Here is a 16,583-nt window from a genome sequence, read left to right on the forward strand (position 1 = left end):
CATCTCAACCAAAAAATAAAACGAATAAAATTAATTTAAAATTTTTATAGGAAATGAAATCAAGAAAAAATAAAAACCGGAATTCTACAACATCCTATTTTTTTTAGTGGGATTTTTTTTTTTAAGTTTCATTTTTTAGATGCTATTTAGTATTTAATTGAATTTCTTTTACTTTTTTAAATTGAAATGATAAATTTATCCTTGCACATGAGGGAGTTTTTGCCAAAAATAACATTTGAATCAATATTGATTAGTTTCACGAATCACGAGTAAAATAAAATATTTTTACCTATAAGGATTATTTATAACTTTTACTCTAATAATGTTGTAGTATATGAGTTGAAAGCTGTTTTCTCTAAGTTGTATACTTTTGCAACATCAAGACCATATTCATCATCAGGACTGATCTTCAAATCCATTTGTGAATTAAATCGAATTTTCTTCAAATTCGGGGAAATCTCGAGTGGATATTGACATTGTTGATTGTTTATGACCCAAACACACAGATCATGCAAGCTTTCCACCTTCTCCCACTTTTTATGAGTGAATTTCAACTTGTAGATATAGAATATACAATAAATAATGGTCCACTGATCCACATATAAAACTTCACCGAATCATTCTATCAACAATGCGCCAATGAGAGGTTACACTTCCGTCGTAGTTGAGTACGTCATTTGAAGGTTGAAATTCCATTGTTTAATTTGATGGGATAGGTATCCCCAAAGTTCCGAGCTTCCATTTTAATTACCAGACAATGCTAATACAAATAAATGGAATACGATATCACGATAAAATTTATGTTGCGAGCCTATGTGAATCCATGTGCGCTGTCTCGATGCATGCTTAGGGCAAGTTCACCCGTTGGATCACTAGGTCACCCACTATTCACTACTTTTTAGTGTTAATTTCGTGCCCTGGGTCACGAGCACAGTGTATTTCGTGCCCTGAGTCACCCGGTACAGTGTTCTGGGTCACCATGGTGACCTGCACAGTGTATTTCGTGCCCTGGGTCACGAACACAGTGTATTTCGTGACCCAGAGAATGAAAATATACACTAAAAAGCAGTGAATAGTAGGTGACCCGGTGACCCAACGGGTGAACTTGCTCTTACAAAATGCTAGTCTTTCGGTCTTTCTTCTTGTAGATCTGAAATTAATTGGTACATCATCACAGTGAAAAATTTATTGTTGTGACACGGGTCAGCTGAGATATGATGAGACCTTTAACAAACAGACGTCTCTGGAAATAATACATATAAGATCGTGTTCTTGTTGCAAATCACCAGCCACCCATGTGACGAACCTAGAAACCAATCGTCGGTCAGGGGTTCAGAAACCCCCTCCCTCCCTCAATCAACCAGATTAGCTAATTAATGGATACTTTGTGTAAAACTATCTGTAAATTACAGACTCTCAGCTAATTACACCCCCCACCCCCAAGATTGCTCAGTAACTAATGCAGTCTTAAATAATGTATTTAATATATAAAAATTCAAAAGTTTGATAAAGAAAAAAAATCAAAATTAATAAGAACAAACGAAGACTAAGTCGTAGAAAATAGTAATTAACTCTCATGGTTATGTACTTACCTAAGAAACCTCTCATTAAGTATTTACTCAAATTGAAAAGAATTCATTTAATGAAATTCAATAATATATAGAAAATCGGAGATGTATAGAATGGGCGTTACATTATGTTTATGTTTAGTATTGGCCACTAATTTTTTTTTTCTTCCTATATCACTCATTGGTAAGAGCTTTAAAGTATTCCATCTTTTGAGCTTCATCGACTCATGATAAAAGTTGAAAAATAACTTAACAAAATGAGTTGCCAATCGTTGTTCTAAAAAAAAAAAAAAAGGTTGTACATTGGTAGTAAGCCTATATATTTCTCGACCCCCCAAGTTACAGATTCTGGTTCCGCACCTGCCAATGGTCATGATCAAAATCTTTAAACACGCCCTTAATTATATAAAGCTTTTTCTCTGCAGGGTGATAGAAGCAGGGAGCTATCATCATCATTTAATGCTCATGCACAAGGGAGTTGAGCCATGGATGCAACGATGTGCGGTAGAGATACAAGATTTTTCGGTGTAATTCCAAGAAGGAGAGAGATCGAAAAGGCTTTAAAGCGAAAAATGTCAACAAACTTAGGAAGCTTTTGCAAGATCAACTCTAACAGTTCGGGGTGGAGCTCAGACCAGTTTGGTGTTGTTGGGCACTGGTTGCCTGAATGGCTGAATCCCTCCACCTTTTGGTGCAACAATTTGAAGTTCTTTGTCAGCCATTACAGTTCTATAATTCAGACTTCAGACAATGCACAAAGCCAACTGGGACTTCCAAGTATTTATATAAAGATGCTAGCAGTAGTAAGGATCCTATTAGAATTAGGGAGAGTAGCTTTATAGAATATGAACTTGCATGCATACTCTCTGGAGAGTACGTTATCGCCACTATAACAAAACTTACTCTCAAATCTTATAAATACAGATGTATGTGCATTAACGCACTGTCTAGATTTGGGTCAGGGATTTTATTCTACTACACCTTCTCAACAACATACAGATCAGATATTTAATACAGCAATAAAGCAAACTAAATCCTAATTTACAGCATACAACAAATGGAAACTTATATAATATATAATATATATGCAATCTTTAATTACACAAGAATTCATTGCTGAAATCAACTTAACGCCAATCTCGCTAAGAGTGAGGTCTGATATTAATCCTAATCGATTCTGCTATAAACTGGTACCAGTCCTAGACCGAACCAGGCCCATTATCTTTAGCTAGAGAAGCAAAGGTTATAGAATAGCAAGTGAACTGACGATGACTCATGCAATCTATAGAACTACCCACGTACCAAATAGGCCATGAAGTGTATAAAAGGACAATTTAATTAGAGAAACTACTTCTTAATTACATCTTAGAGAGACAAACAAATGAATTAATAATCAAGATGCTCATACTGCATAAGAAAACCAAGAACGTACTTGATTACATACCAGACTCGAAATAGTACATGCATGGTGTTCAAAATTTTGCCGATTACCGGGTTATATATTGCTTCATCTTTGCATATTCCTGATCCCTCGCGTTAATTGATCACCACGCACTGGAATGAAGTTCAACACACAGTAGCACCACTCTCAAACCCTAGTTAACTGGGTCTACGTACATGTCCACCCTTGCAGCCAATGCGCTTAATCTGTTCAGTACATCTCCAGCAGAAACTTGGGTACTACTTCAGCACTCCACTTCTAGCTAATATGTATCTTGATCAGTTTCATTGCTTGCTTGCCTTAGAAACTTTTCAATATATATATTGATACTTACCATGCATTCATACATATATACACTTAAACTCCATCCATCATTACTCATCAAGTGTTCAGTTATTTCTTCAAATCCTCAGAAGCCGCCTCTTCCGTCCAAATGAAATTAACCTGTTACATATATCAATATTGGATATCGTTAATTGAGGAAACAACATTGCAAAGGACAATTGTTAATATGTAATCAAGAAAAAAAATTAAATGTCTAGTTTAAGTAGAACTCTGGAGAATAGTAGAGATAACTATCCATGAAATATATAAGAGGCACTAATTAAAACTCTAATACAATATTAACCCATGGCAGGGTAACTGTAGTAGTTAATCCTCCCTGAATCCAATCAAAAGTAAAATAAAAAATAAAAAACAAAAAAACGAAGCAGATGATTAGCTAGGAGAGTGATTTGTTAAACTATTCCTATCATCAGATTGCCAACGCCATTTAACCTAGGCCAGGAACAAATGATTTTAATCAAACTTAGATGATAATTAAGCACGGCGGCTGAGCTGAATTTTTTTTTTTTTTTTTGATCGGAAATTAACTTCATTCATTAAAGACTACTGCAAAACACAGCACCCATCAGGGTTTACACCAAATGACTAACACTCAGACTAACATCACATATCCTCACTCCAACAAAGAGAAAAGGACGCGTCAATGGATCCAACAACCACAATCGAATTGAGCCGCTGCTCGCGCCAATCGGACCAAAATAAGTAGCACTAACTAGAATAGGTACTAACCAATAGAACACTATTGGGCGGGCTATCCCAGGATCACCCTTTCTCCTCAACACAGGCTGATAATGAAAACCCAGCACACACTACTAGAAAAACAGGTCATTTCACACGGAAAGTGTTGTCACAGAGGTTCACACGGACAATTATCCGTGTATAAAGTGCTATAGTACACACGGAAATACGTGTGTATATAATTTCCACACAAACTATCGTCACCACATAAGGTTCAAACTGGGACCCAATATTTTTCAATCTAATTTACACACGGAGTCCGTGTGAAATAAAGTACAATTAAGATAATCCTGTAAATTTGTCGGAGGGTAAAATAAAAATTCACACTGTTTTCCGTGTGAAGAGATTTTCACACGGATATCTGTGTAAAAATATGAATAATAAGATTCCAGCACCAGCTTTTAGTCATGTCAAATAAGTGTAAATTTAATTTACCCACTGTATTCCGTGTGAATATGTAAAAACATAAGATTCTAATATCAGCGTTTAGTCTTATCAAAATTTTCTTTTCAGTTTACACACAGACTACCGTGTATAGGTTACAATAATTTTTCTTTAGCATCCTCTATAAATTCAGCATCAGATTTCCTTCTTCTCCAAAAAATATCATCATCTTTTGTTAACTTTGCCTTCGAACTGAGTTCTGAAGTTCAGTCTTTGCATTGTTCGTCTTTCAGTTAATTTTGTCAATGTCTTCTAAGCGTCCAAATAGGAGTCGTAATCATGGACGAAGTCGTATTCGCTCTACATCTCCTCCAAATGATAATTATCTTTGTAACTCCAGTATAGATGTTGGTGCACAAATGCCTCCAGTTAACTCAAATCTTGGTTTGAGTTATATCAATGGTGTTCAACCTGCTGCACATCCATTGCCTGCTATACAGGTTAACTCTTTACATTCAAGAGTTGTTAATTGTCCGGGAGGCCGAGTTTTACCAGCTTGGTTTTATCCCGGGACAGACCCTAGTTACCCTATTAATCTTAGTAATGACGATCTTGAAGTAAAGCCTCGTGTTTCCCATACTCGGGTAAAGATTGAGAAACCACCGGCCAGTGTGAAATATTAGTTCACACAGATATCTGTGTAAAAAAATAAATAAATATTATAATACCCACTTAATTTCACACGGGTATCTGTGTAAAAATATAAATAAATATTATAATACCCACTTAATTTCACACGGATATCTGTATAAAAAATATAAATAATAAAATTCTAATACCACCTTAATATTTCACACAGATATTTGTGTAAAAATATAAATAATAAAATTCTAATTCTGCATCTCCGATCGAAAGGGTAAAGACTCTATTCTCTCCATCTCCCTCATTCTCATCTCTCTCCGATTTTCTCTCTCAAGTACCCAGACACCTAGTCAAGCCGCCTCCAACCTCCAACCTCCAAGCCAAGCCGCCTCCTCCTCCTCCAGACCCTCGTCTCGAGCTCCCAAATCTGAGCATGGAATCGACTGTGAAGCACACCCTGGTGGTGAAGGTGATGGGCCGGACCGGATCTAGAGGTCAGGTGACCCAAGTCTGAGTCAAGTTTCTCGACGACCAGAACCGGTTCATCCTGAGAAACGTCAAGGGTCCTGTCCGGGAGGGCGACATCCTCACCCTGCTCGAGTCCGATAGAGAAGCAAGAAGGCAACCGATCTCCGGTCTCCGAGCTCCGCCTCCAGCCTTTCAAGCCCCACCGGCCACCGCCACTAGATCCAACAAAGTCATGGCCGGCTCCATCGCAAGTCCAACTGCAATTTTTCTTTTGGTTGAAATCGACTCAGATCCAGAATCTCTTGGCATAAGAGTGGATCTTGCTATCGATCTGAACGGTGTCTTCAGTCAAGCCGACATGTCGTCAGTCTCCGTCTCATGTATTGCATGGCGATGCAACTGATTTGTTAAGGTTCATAACTTCTATCTCTCCTTCCTTTAATACATCTGGGTTGTTTCTTTCCTTGATGTCCATGTGGGTTTCAGAAAGAAATTGTCTTTCCTTGAATTCAATTTTAGATTTATAAGTTTCGATTGTTTTTTGGTCAAATTGAATTTGTTCTCAATGTTTCTGATTATACTACTCCCAATAATTGTTAATTTTTAATTTCACATGCCTAACTTCTGCAGTTCATTGGAAGGTATAATTGGGATGGTCTACTAGATGGACATGAATTGGACATTGGAAGGTGGTTTTCTATAGTCCTTATTCTTATTTGCTTCTCGTGATTTGACCCGAGATGATAGTATGCTTTATACTTAAACCATTGAAACGCTTTCAACTGTGTAACATCGGTGACTTCTAAATATCAGTCAAGCAATATATAAGTTCAAGATTAAGGCATAATACTTTGATATCACACAGTAACTGGCATGCCTCTTGGACCGCTGTGCTGCAACTGACCTAACCTCTTGCTAGTTAAAGATGGTGATTTAGCTAGTTATCTGAGATTTACATTGTGTCTCTACGATACTAGTTTTTCGAAGTTCTTGTGATTTTGAGAATTTTAGTTGTGTGCTTTACTAGAGTAGTTATCTCCAAGGTAGTGTTTGTACTTGAAAAAGCTAATCATCTACTCCTAGATTCTTTATAATTGTATAACCTTTGTTTGATATCCTTGTAATTTTTCTTCTTTCTTCGTGTGTGCCTTTTGGATAAAAATTTTGGTATTTAACTAGTTATTTCTAAATTGTTTATGATTTCTCAGGTTTACACATTCATTGGAAGCAACAGCTGATGATTCTTATCACTTTGAAATTTTGAAATGGTAGAAGAGGTGATAACAAATGGTAGCAGCCCTTCAGAGGTACTACTTGATTCTTGCTCTGCTAGTAGAAGATATGACATGGCCTCACTTGCAGACCCATCTGCAAATACTTTTTGCAGTTTAGAGTCAGACATGCTTTCTTTAATTAGCAAGTTACCTGATTTAGACTTGCTTCTATTCAGGGTGATAACAAATGTGTCATGCTCTTCTTAATGGTTTAATATGCAATATCTGATCATCTTACAATGGTTGAATATGCAATATTTGATCATCTTACAATGGTTGGTTACTTCTCTTGTCCACATCGAAACTGAAGGTGGAAGCTCATTCTAATGGTTTTAGACATTTTATCATTCGAAGTTTCCTGTTCTAATATAACCTGTGAATTGTGCAGGTGCAGGCAAATGGTATGGCAGCATACTTTGTGACATTGACTACATATCTTGGCCTTTGGTGTGGCAGAATATTACTTGCTTGACATACTTTCTCCACCAAATGGTATGGCAGAATATTACTTTGCTTGACAGTTTCTTCTGGATATCAGACATATTTAGGTAATCATATACCCATTTCCATTGAAATTACTTTGAGTACAATTATTTGCATTATAATTGAAATTGCTGTAGCTTAATATGATTGTTTGTGTTCAATGGTTGTAGCTTATCTTTGAACAAAAAGAAGCAGAGAAGGCTAACCAAAACATAGAAATAACCCCTAAGGTTGTAGAAGATATATATGCTGACGTGTTTGGTGTTGAGAGGAGGAACCGAGTTAGAGGAATGGGAACGGGATATAAATGGGCTGATGTGCCTTTTATCCATACAGAAAACAAAGGGATTTCAAAAGAGGTGGAGGAACTAAGGGCTGCTGTGGAGGAACAAAAAAGTGTGTCTGCAAGAGCATTGATGGAGGTTGAAAGAGCAAGGGAAAGGAATGAAGTCGCTGAGAGAGAAAAACAACGTGAGGCATAGTTGGATAAGATAAGAGCTGATCAACTACAGATGATGGAGAACATGAAAAAAATGCAAGACTTGATGGAAATGCCAAGGACATGATTGCTCAGCCATGTTTGTTGCTCTTAACTTCATCATGATGTTTGTTGCTCAGCCATGTTTTTGTTGTTTTGATCCTGGTTTAATGACTTCTAGATTCTGTATGTTTTTGTCCAAAATTTCTAGGAGTTATTAATCTAGTGTGGCATTTGCCATTGTATATATTGAAGAATATAATTAAGCTTTTATATTTGGGTTATATCTTTAAACTTCCTTCTGTATAATTTTATTTAATAGATTTTTTTTTTTAATTTTTTTGGAAAGACAGCCACAGTTATATCATTTGTGTGTAGGATGTTGTCTGTGTGGAACATTGATGCTACAGTGCAATTAAATGTTTGTAAATTTGGAAGTTAATATAATTAGGATTCATACGGGACCCACCTAATATAGCTCACACGGACAAGCTTTCCGTGTGAAAATGATCTAGCAACGCTCGCAACACATAAAAATTATGAATCCGTGACTGTACTGTGTGAAACTGCCTATACACACAGATTTCCGTGTGTATTTCAATGTATTCACACAGAATCCATCCGTGTGAAATGACCTGTTTTTCTAGTAGTGACAAAGACCAGGTAGGACTGGATCCTGACGACGAGCCAGCAACCTAAATCGATCCGATTGCCGGAAACCACGACGACTACCATAACTCTAAAAAGCATGGACTTATTTGAGATCTGACGAGCAGATCCAACAACTAACAAACTAAAGACTAACAGCAAAACCAGTAAACTAAACAGACTAAACAAAAACCCTAGCCCAAAGGCTCGGCCCAAAAGCCACTCCCCACAAGGATCCGACGCCGCAATCCACCAAGGTCGAGTCCAGTCCCCGCGCGCTCCGCCGTCCCGCCCCTCTGCACTGCCCTGCCGCCGCAGCGAATCCCACCACCACAACGTCGTCGCACCACAAAGCGGGCCACCCCAGTACCTGGACGCCAACAGAAGCAGAAACCCCATAGAGATCAGATCCCCTCCAGGCCCGCCTCTGCCATGAGATCGAGAACCCAGCCTTCGCCAAGCCTCCAACCTCAGCCCCGCCATCGCCAAGCAACGCCAAGCCACCATCCTCTGCCGTGACACCAGAATCATCCGGTAAATCGCACCACGCCGAGCCACCTTGACCCTCGAACCAAGAAGAAAGAAAACCGATCGGTCTTCTCTGTCCGAGATCCAGCCGCCATCCCTCCCTAGGCCAAGCCTCCGGCATAAAACTGCACCGATCATCCTCTCCCGGACCGGAATGCTACGGCAGGAGCGCCGGCGGCGTTCGGCCGGGAGAGGCACCACTCGTACTCCCTCTGTTTTTTCGCCGCGCGTGAGGCGCGTTCCTTTCACCACTCTCCTTCAGACGTGCTCTGTATTTTAGGCCGGCCCCCAGCGGAGTGGGTGGACTTAGCCCATGAGCTGAATCTTATTGGCTATATTGATCAACACTATTCAATATATATATATATATATATATATATATATATTTTTTTTTTTTTCTCAGGTAAGAATGTCCTTAGTTTTTCTTATGGAACGGATTTACTGTTTTCACCCACTTTCCGATCACATTTTCACATCTTAACCGTTCAGTTTTTAGGTCCTAATGTATGGATCACCTCTGCAAAATTTCAGCCAATTTGGTGATCGTTAAGGCGTCCATAACTGCAATTTACACGAACGAACCGAATCTGTCGAACTGGAACCGTTCGTTTACATTGTTGTAATTTGCAGTTTTGGATGCCTTAATGATCACCAATTTGGCTGAAATTTTTCAGAGGTGATCTATACATTAGGACCTAAAAACTGAACGGTTAAGATGTGAAAATTTGATCGGAAAGTGGGTGAAAACTGGAAATCCGTACATAAGAAAAACTAAGGACGTCCTTAGTGTAGCCGGACTATATATATATATATATATATGTGTGTGTGATTGAGATATCGTGTTTGCATACTCTATTATTCCAGCTGAGCTGGAACCATGAACACTGGAATATGTATGCATGAATCAAATATAATTAGAACGGAGATGGAAGATTATCATGATCATGACGTGAGCTATATTGATAAAACTGAAAACAGCAGGAAAAGAGAGGCACGTACAAATAAGTGACACAACAGTGTCGAATAATGCAACTTAAATTAAGGACCAAGTAGCTAGGTTGGAGGATTCGAAATTAATCCACATTATCGTATCCTCAGTAAAGCCATTTATATATAGGCTGGGCAGCCAATACTAATTTGGGATCAGGAACCTGAAGCTAAATGAAAGGCAGCATATATATATATATATATATATATATATATATATATATATATATATATATTATTACTTTAGTCCCGTTTTGGTAGTCATTGATGTTGTACTCAATTAGTTGTGTTAAACTATTATTGGATCAAATCCAAATGTGGAAAATAATAAAGCAAACAAACTTACTACCTCATTGTATACCATCATTGTATTTAAGTTAAACAACAATTTAATTCTCAAAAAAAAAAAAAAGTTAAACAACAATTTAGCACAACTTAGTGAGTAACTACCTGAACATACATGAATGTATGTTAATTAATTAGTTCATTTGAGTTTAAGTACGTAAATCGTTACTTTATTGTATCTTAACAAAAAACAAGTATTAACAATTGATCTAGTGGCATATGTCTTAACGAATTATTTTTATAATAATAATAATAGAATATGATGGTTATGAAAGGATCACATTGCAAATTTTCTTCTACTATTTATTTATTAATTTTATCAAGAATAACGGTGGGCTAAGGGTTCTTTTAAAAAAATATATATAGATGATAAAAAACTTACAGCCATTTTTGTTATATATTCATCCTATATATTTCTCATCAATGTGACACCTTTACAACTATCTCCCTTATAATTCTACTAGTGCTCCTTAAATTACGTAGTACATTTTCATTTTAGAGCTCAATCACCACCAATTACCGACTCTGTACACAATTATCCTGCCGTACATATAACTACTGCTCTTCTACATAGTATGCAATCTCACATTTGTACTCTAAAACATATTTTACTATAAGAGTATAGTTTAACTATGTGTACCTACTTTGACCTTCCATCTTGGAATTACTCCCACATCTACAAGTCTTATGTATGAACCATTTCCATATAATTATTTGTTCCATATATTTGGAATGTAGCTAGCAGCTAGGATCAGTTTAATTTTCTTTGTATGTGATACTTCAGTTTGCTCAGTTACCCTCGCCCAGGCTTTAAATCAGTTCATGATGTGATGGACCCAAATTAAAAGAGGCCAGGCAAGGGAGCACAGTAAAACTAATAATGGGGTCACATTACTGACAAGATTACTGACTAGACTCAAACCAATAGGCCAGTCGGATTTCGTCTTTTATCATTTTACCTTACCTGTCAACAACACCACAAAAGGAAGAGGGTATTAGCTAGATCTATTGCTTAATTATCTCATATGCAACGAGAGGCATCAAATTTAAAGCATTCTTAATATAGCTAGATTCATAATTCTACCTACCTAAGACTACCTTATCGTATATGTTTGAGCTAGCTTAATGCCAGTTTAATTTGCCTGAATCCATACTCCATAGTGTTTATCCAAAATCCAAAAAGCAAGATTTGATTCGTGAATAGTAACCTCTCTACTTAAGTTTCTTGTTAGTGTAAGCCTTTGTGATTAGAAGAAGCATTATGATTATATACCTTATCATCTCGACCCATAATTCCTGTCTCAGTCTTCAACCACTTAGATATGTAGTGGAGCTGCATCAACGGCCAGAGTGAGCGCAGCTTTAACGTCGAGCCTCCATGCAAATCCTCCTCCGTCCATTCTCCACAAATCACAAGGCACCATTTGCGAGTGGTAGTACTTCTCCTTCTCCTTGTTGCCCACAGTGTATCTCAGCTTCACCTGGCACGTAAACGCCGAGTGGGTATACGGCAGCTCCTCGTTCATCGCTAACCACACGGCTATCTCCGGCAACTGTTGCTGCCACGTCATCATCACCATCCTCCTGAACGCTCCGTTCAGCCACCGAACCCTGTTCCAACCGTCGGAGACGAACCCCGGACACGCGTCAACCTCCAGACTCCTCATTCTCTCCTCGTCCGTAGTGATGATTCCCAACCCTTGAGGAGGTGGAGCCTTCATGCATGTGCCTGTCACGCACTCTACCGTCACCCACGACTCCACTCCTCCCATCTGGTCCATCACCGCCGCCGGATCCGCCGCCGAATCCGCTCTCATGTAATTCTCTCTTCCGATCTTACTAAGACTCAACCACTGATGATTTGTGCCGATACTAGAATCAAACTCACAACTAGATCCGCCGTCCGTCGATTGGTCACTGCTGTAATCGCCGCTCTTCTCGATCTCCGGCAACAGCTGCAGTGTCACCACTCGTTTAGTGTCCACCCTCTCTCTCCCACTCTCCTCCTCGCCGCTAACATTCTTACGAACCCTAACGTACTTTCTCTTGGTTCTCCCCCTGGAAGCGAGCGCGTTACTCCAACCCGTCGGCGGCTCACCCGAACCTGGCCCTCCGGTGACTGGCTTCGGAGCAATCGGCCGGAATCTCAGCATTATCTGATTCAACACATACTTATCCTCCGCACCGCTTATCATACGGCGCCACCCTTCTCCACCTCCTTCCATTGATGGCTTGGCTTGGCTTGGCTACGCCTCCTCAACTAACATCCTTACATCCATATCCAATTCACTTGAATTTTCGATCCGCAATTTATTTTACCAATTATGGGCGAAGTCCCAGTGAAGAAACAAACATGTACAATTCCCACCTGGCTAGGGCTACAACTACGCATTCTTATTGGTCAGCTTCTTGGGGAGTGGGGTCCGCAGTGAAAGTAGCATATCAGGGGCGTAATTGAGTAGATGGTCCCACACGAGAGACCAATCAGAGGGAAGCAGGTGTCAGCACTGGCCGAAAGGAAAGGGACACGTGGGACTGCCTCGGGCTTAGCGTTCAGTGATGTTAGCCCGTTGGGTAGGTTCGAGAAGGCGCAATACGTGGTCGTTTTTTATTAGGGAAAGATTGAAAGAACATCAAAATTCTTGTTTTAAACACGACCCCGGAAAAAGGTTCCACGCGACAAGGGCCGCGTGAGACACACTGCGGGAGAGAAGGGTCGCCGGAGAGGGAGGCACGTGAGGGGCGTGCGAGTGGAGCAGGGTTGGGTTTGGTTGTGATTGGTCACTTTTGACTAGGACGCGTGGTTGGTCCGATGGGCTTGTGAATCTTTTGGGGTTAGATTTTTTACGTCATCCGAGAAACCCGACAAAATTTTTGTTTAATTTATTTTTCCAGAAAAGGAAGGGAAAATGTTCCATTAGTAGGCCGTACCTTTCATCTCTAATCTCTAAGACTCTAAGTTCCACGTGGTTTATACCTGCTGGTTACGAGTTACAACCACGAAAGACGAATATATATATATATAATCTGCGTCACTTCCCCCACTTGCGTCAGAATTTTATATCAACTGTTAATGTTGTAACAAAAAAAAGTTTGTTAATATTTACCGTACTCTGTGAGTAACTTTTATATGAATAGTAATATTTATTAGAAAAGTTTTATGAAGAAAAAAGAGAAAGAATATAGCATTATCCCTTCATACTATATATGGACATTATTCACATGTTACAGGTATAGGAACTTTCCACTTCCAAAGATATTTCAAATCCTTTCGAATTAGTAATTGGTGTAAACAAATCCTTTCGAATTAGTAATTGGTGTAAACAAACATTAGCAAAATGAGTGGTTATATACTAGAATGAATAAAAGCTTTGCTTGATGTTATCCTCTGTTATTCTAGAAGTTTAGGCATACTCAAAATCATATTGGAAGATAATGACATTTTGTCCGACAAACTGATGCAATGCGAATTTAAAGAGGTGTATTGCTCATTCTGTTTTAAATTAATCTTAATAAAATAAAATACGTACATTTCGTTGTTTTATACATTTCGTTGTTTTCAACAAACTGAGTATCTTTTTTAAAAAAATTAACAACATTTTCTTATTAAAGAAAGATAAACAAACTAGAAATTTCTATCATAAACTGAAAGAGAAATATCACTGAACTGAATGTTTACTAATCTATATGAAAAGTTAAGATATTTATCTAAACAACATCGTACTCGATGCCCTTCTGGACTTTTCAAAATTTATACCCATATACAAGTTCTAGGGACAATGTCTCACCATAATATATAAAAATGCACGGATATAGGGATGATCTTTCACCGAAAAGATATTAAAAAAAAAAAAAAAAGGCTATAGGTAGCTAAATGGGCACCGGTATTTGTGTTTTGGTTCTCATACATTATCAACCTTTTGTGGTTTAGCTAGTGCTAGATAGCTGGAATGATGCTGTTCTTTTCTGGGTTTACTACTATCGTTTCAAAATTACTCCCAAATCCCATAAGAAAAGCCAATAAAGGTCACCAGCTCTCTTACTGCTGATATATAACGTACACTTCTGGTTCAATCTTAAATACTTATATCTACTCCCTATATATACCACTATACCTTTTGCTTGATTGACCTTTCTTCTCCGTGTTTGGTTTTGTTTACCACTGATCGATCAAAGCTTAGATTGTAGAAACAAGAATAATATGTATATATTATACCTGATAATAGCAAGCACCAGCTGGTCTTTAATTTTAAAGACCCAAACTGAGCGCAGCCTTCATGTCCAGCCTCCAAGCCAACCCAGCACCCTCCTGCATCCTCCACACATCACAGGGCACCATTTTCGAACACTTCTCCTTCTGACACATGTACTGCAGCCTCACCCTACAACTGAACGCCGAGTGCCCATTTGCCGGCAACTCCGCCTTCGTGACCAGCCAAACCCTCACCTCCGGTGACTGCCCGTCACAGTAGTAATTCCCCCCTTGCCTCACCATGTCCTTATAAGCCTCGTTCACCCACTGAACTCTGTTAAAACCGTCTGATATAAACCCCGGACACGTGTCCTTCTCCAAACTCCCCGCTTTCTCCCTGTCCGTACAACCTAAGCCTCGAACATCCATGCACGTGTCTGTCACGCTTTCCACCGTCACCCACGACTCCACAGCCACCACCGGAGCCGCTGCCACCAACCTCCGGTCAGATCCAGCCACCGCATCAGTTATCTCCGGCCAGCTATTCAAAGTTCGCGTGTTCACCCATAGGTGGTCCTGACTATGCGGGTATTTCTCAACCGCCTGGTCAATACTCAACCAAGATCTACTACCTGAAGTATCTCCGGAGCGTCTTTCTCCGGGCAACAGCTGAAGCGTGATGGTGGTCGAGTCCATGACACCGCCTTGTGGATCTCCAGTTGAAGATCTGCTACCTTTCTTGGTCCGAATGTACTTCCTCTTAACTCTCTTACTCGGAGAATACAAGCTTTTGTTCTTCCCCTCCGGGACAATCTCACCTGAACAGGATGCTCCGAGGATCGGTCTGGGTGCGATTGGACGGTATCTGAGCATTATCCGGTTAATAACCGTTTTTTCTTTTCCACCTCCACCGCCAGCTGCCGCGTGCCATCCATCTCCGCCGTCCATCACTCTCTTTAGAGGATCTAGCTACCTGATCTCTGGCTCTTGCACTCCCTCTCTCTCTCTCTCTCTATCTCTCTCTCTCTCTAGTTTCCGGTAGCTGAAGCGAAAATCATAGAAGGCCAGCGTGGTGGCTGGAAGAGGAAGCACCACCTGTCTAGGGCACCCCCTCTCTCCAACAGTGCTCGCACGCCATTCGCTGATTCGTTTTATGAGAGGGTCCCACCCTAAATTGAGTTCTGTGATTGGGGGCCCCACGTTCTGGCCAATGAGGTGTGGAGGGTGTGAAGCACTCGGGAAAAAGGAGGGACACGTGGGCTTTGGTTTTGGCGGAGCATCATTTTCCAACTGAAATGGAAACGGGTTTCTATTTATTTATTATTATTTTTTAAACCAGAAATGTTCGAGAATGGGTACACGTGGTTTGACGAGATTAGCCAAAATAAGTAAAATCTCCTCGTACCGAAACAATTGAGGCGCGTGGGCGCGTGGCTGTAACAGTTCGGATTGATTGGACCACTTACCTTTTACTTGGTTGGTGACGCGTGGCTGGCCCCCTCCACTCTTCCAGCTCAAACTTACCGAATAAAGTTAACCTTTTTTCAAGGAGAGTATTCAGTGGACCAACAAAACAGGACGACCAAATAACATAATTTTTTTTTTAATTACTATTTATAAAAATATTTTATCTATAAACATTAACGGCTGAGATCCGTTAATCAGCTGATCACTTGCACTGCCGGTGCACAGAATAATTCTTCGAGAATGAGCACAAATGATTTGACTAGATTACCCGAAACGAGTAAAATCTCGTTCTGAAAACAATTGAGGTGAGTGGATGCGTGGCTGAAACAATTCGGATTGATTGGACCACTTATTCGAGAATGAGCACAAATGGTTTGACTAGATTACCCGAAAAAAGTAAAATCTCATTCCGAAAACAATTGAGGTGAGTGGATGCGTGGCTGAAACAGTTCAGATTGATTGGACCACTTATTCGAGAATGAGCACAAATAATTTGACTAGATTACCCGAAAAGAGTAAAATCTCGTTCCGAAAACAATTGAGGTGAGTGGATGCGTGGCTGAAATAGTTCAGATTGATTGGACCACTTACCTTT

General features: G+C 39.5%; 1 protein-coding gene and 2 pseudogenes across 6 annotated transcripts; 1 reads left to right on the forward strand and 2 right to left on the reverse strand.

The window, feature by feature from the left end:
* Positions 1 to 396: 396 nt before the first annotated feature.
* LOC133734585 (uncharacterized) lies at positions 397 to 2,283 on the reverse strand (annotated as a pseudogene).
* Positions 2,284 to 2,886: 603 nt separating this feature from the next.
* Positions 2,887 to 16,117, reverse strand: LOC133726715 (uncharacterized). 6 transcript variants are annotated; one of them, XR_009854913.1, is made up of 3 exons: positions 14,546 to 16,117; positions 3,344 to 3,453; positions 2,887 to 3,271 (listed from the first exon to the last, which is right to left on the reverse strand). XR_009854913.1 is itself a non-coding variant. In XM_062154321.1 (2 exons), exon 1 carries the CDS (start codon positions 15,467 to 15,469, stop codon positions 14,579 to 14,581), a length of 891 nt encoding a protein of 296 aa, XP_062010305.1. In that variant the 5' UTR covers positions 15,470 to 16,117; the 3' UTR covers positions 2,887 to 3,453; positions 14,546 to 14,578. The 6 variants fall into 6 exon arrangements, 3 of the variants coding, with proteins under 3 accessions (XP_062010305.1, XP_062010303.1, XP_062010304.1); XR_009854911.1 differs by lacking the exon at positions 14,546 to 16,117 and adding an exon at positions 11,603 to 13,708; XR_009854912.1 differs by having other exon boundaries at positions 2,887 to 3,453; positions 11,603 to 16,116.
* On the forward strand, positions 3,460 to 9,553 carry LOC133726716 (uncharacterized; annotated as a pseudogene).
* Positions 16,118 to 16,583: the final 466 nt, after the last annotated feature.

The sequence above is a fragment of the Rosa rugosa genome, chromosome 1 (assembly GCF_958449725.1).
Source record: "Rosa rugosa chromosome 1, drRosRugo1.1, whole genome shotgun sequence".
Classification (NCBI taxonomy): Eukaryota; Viridiplantae; Streptophyta; class Magnoliopsida; order Rosales; family Rosaceae; genus Rosa; species Rosa rugosa.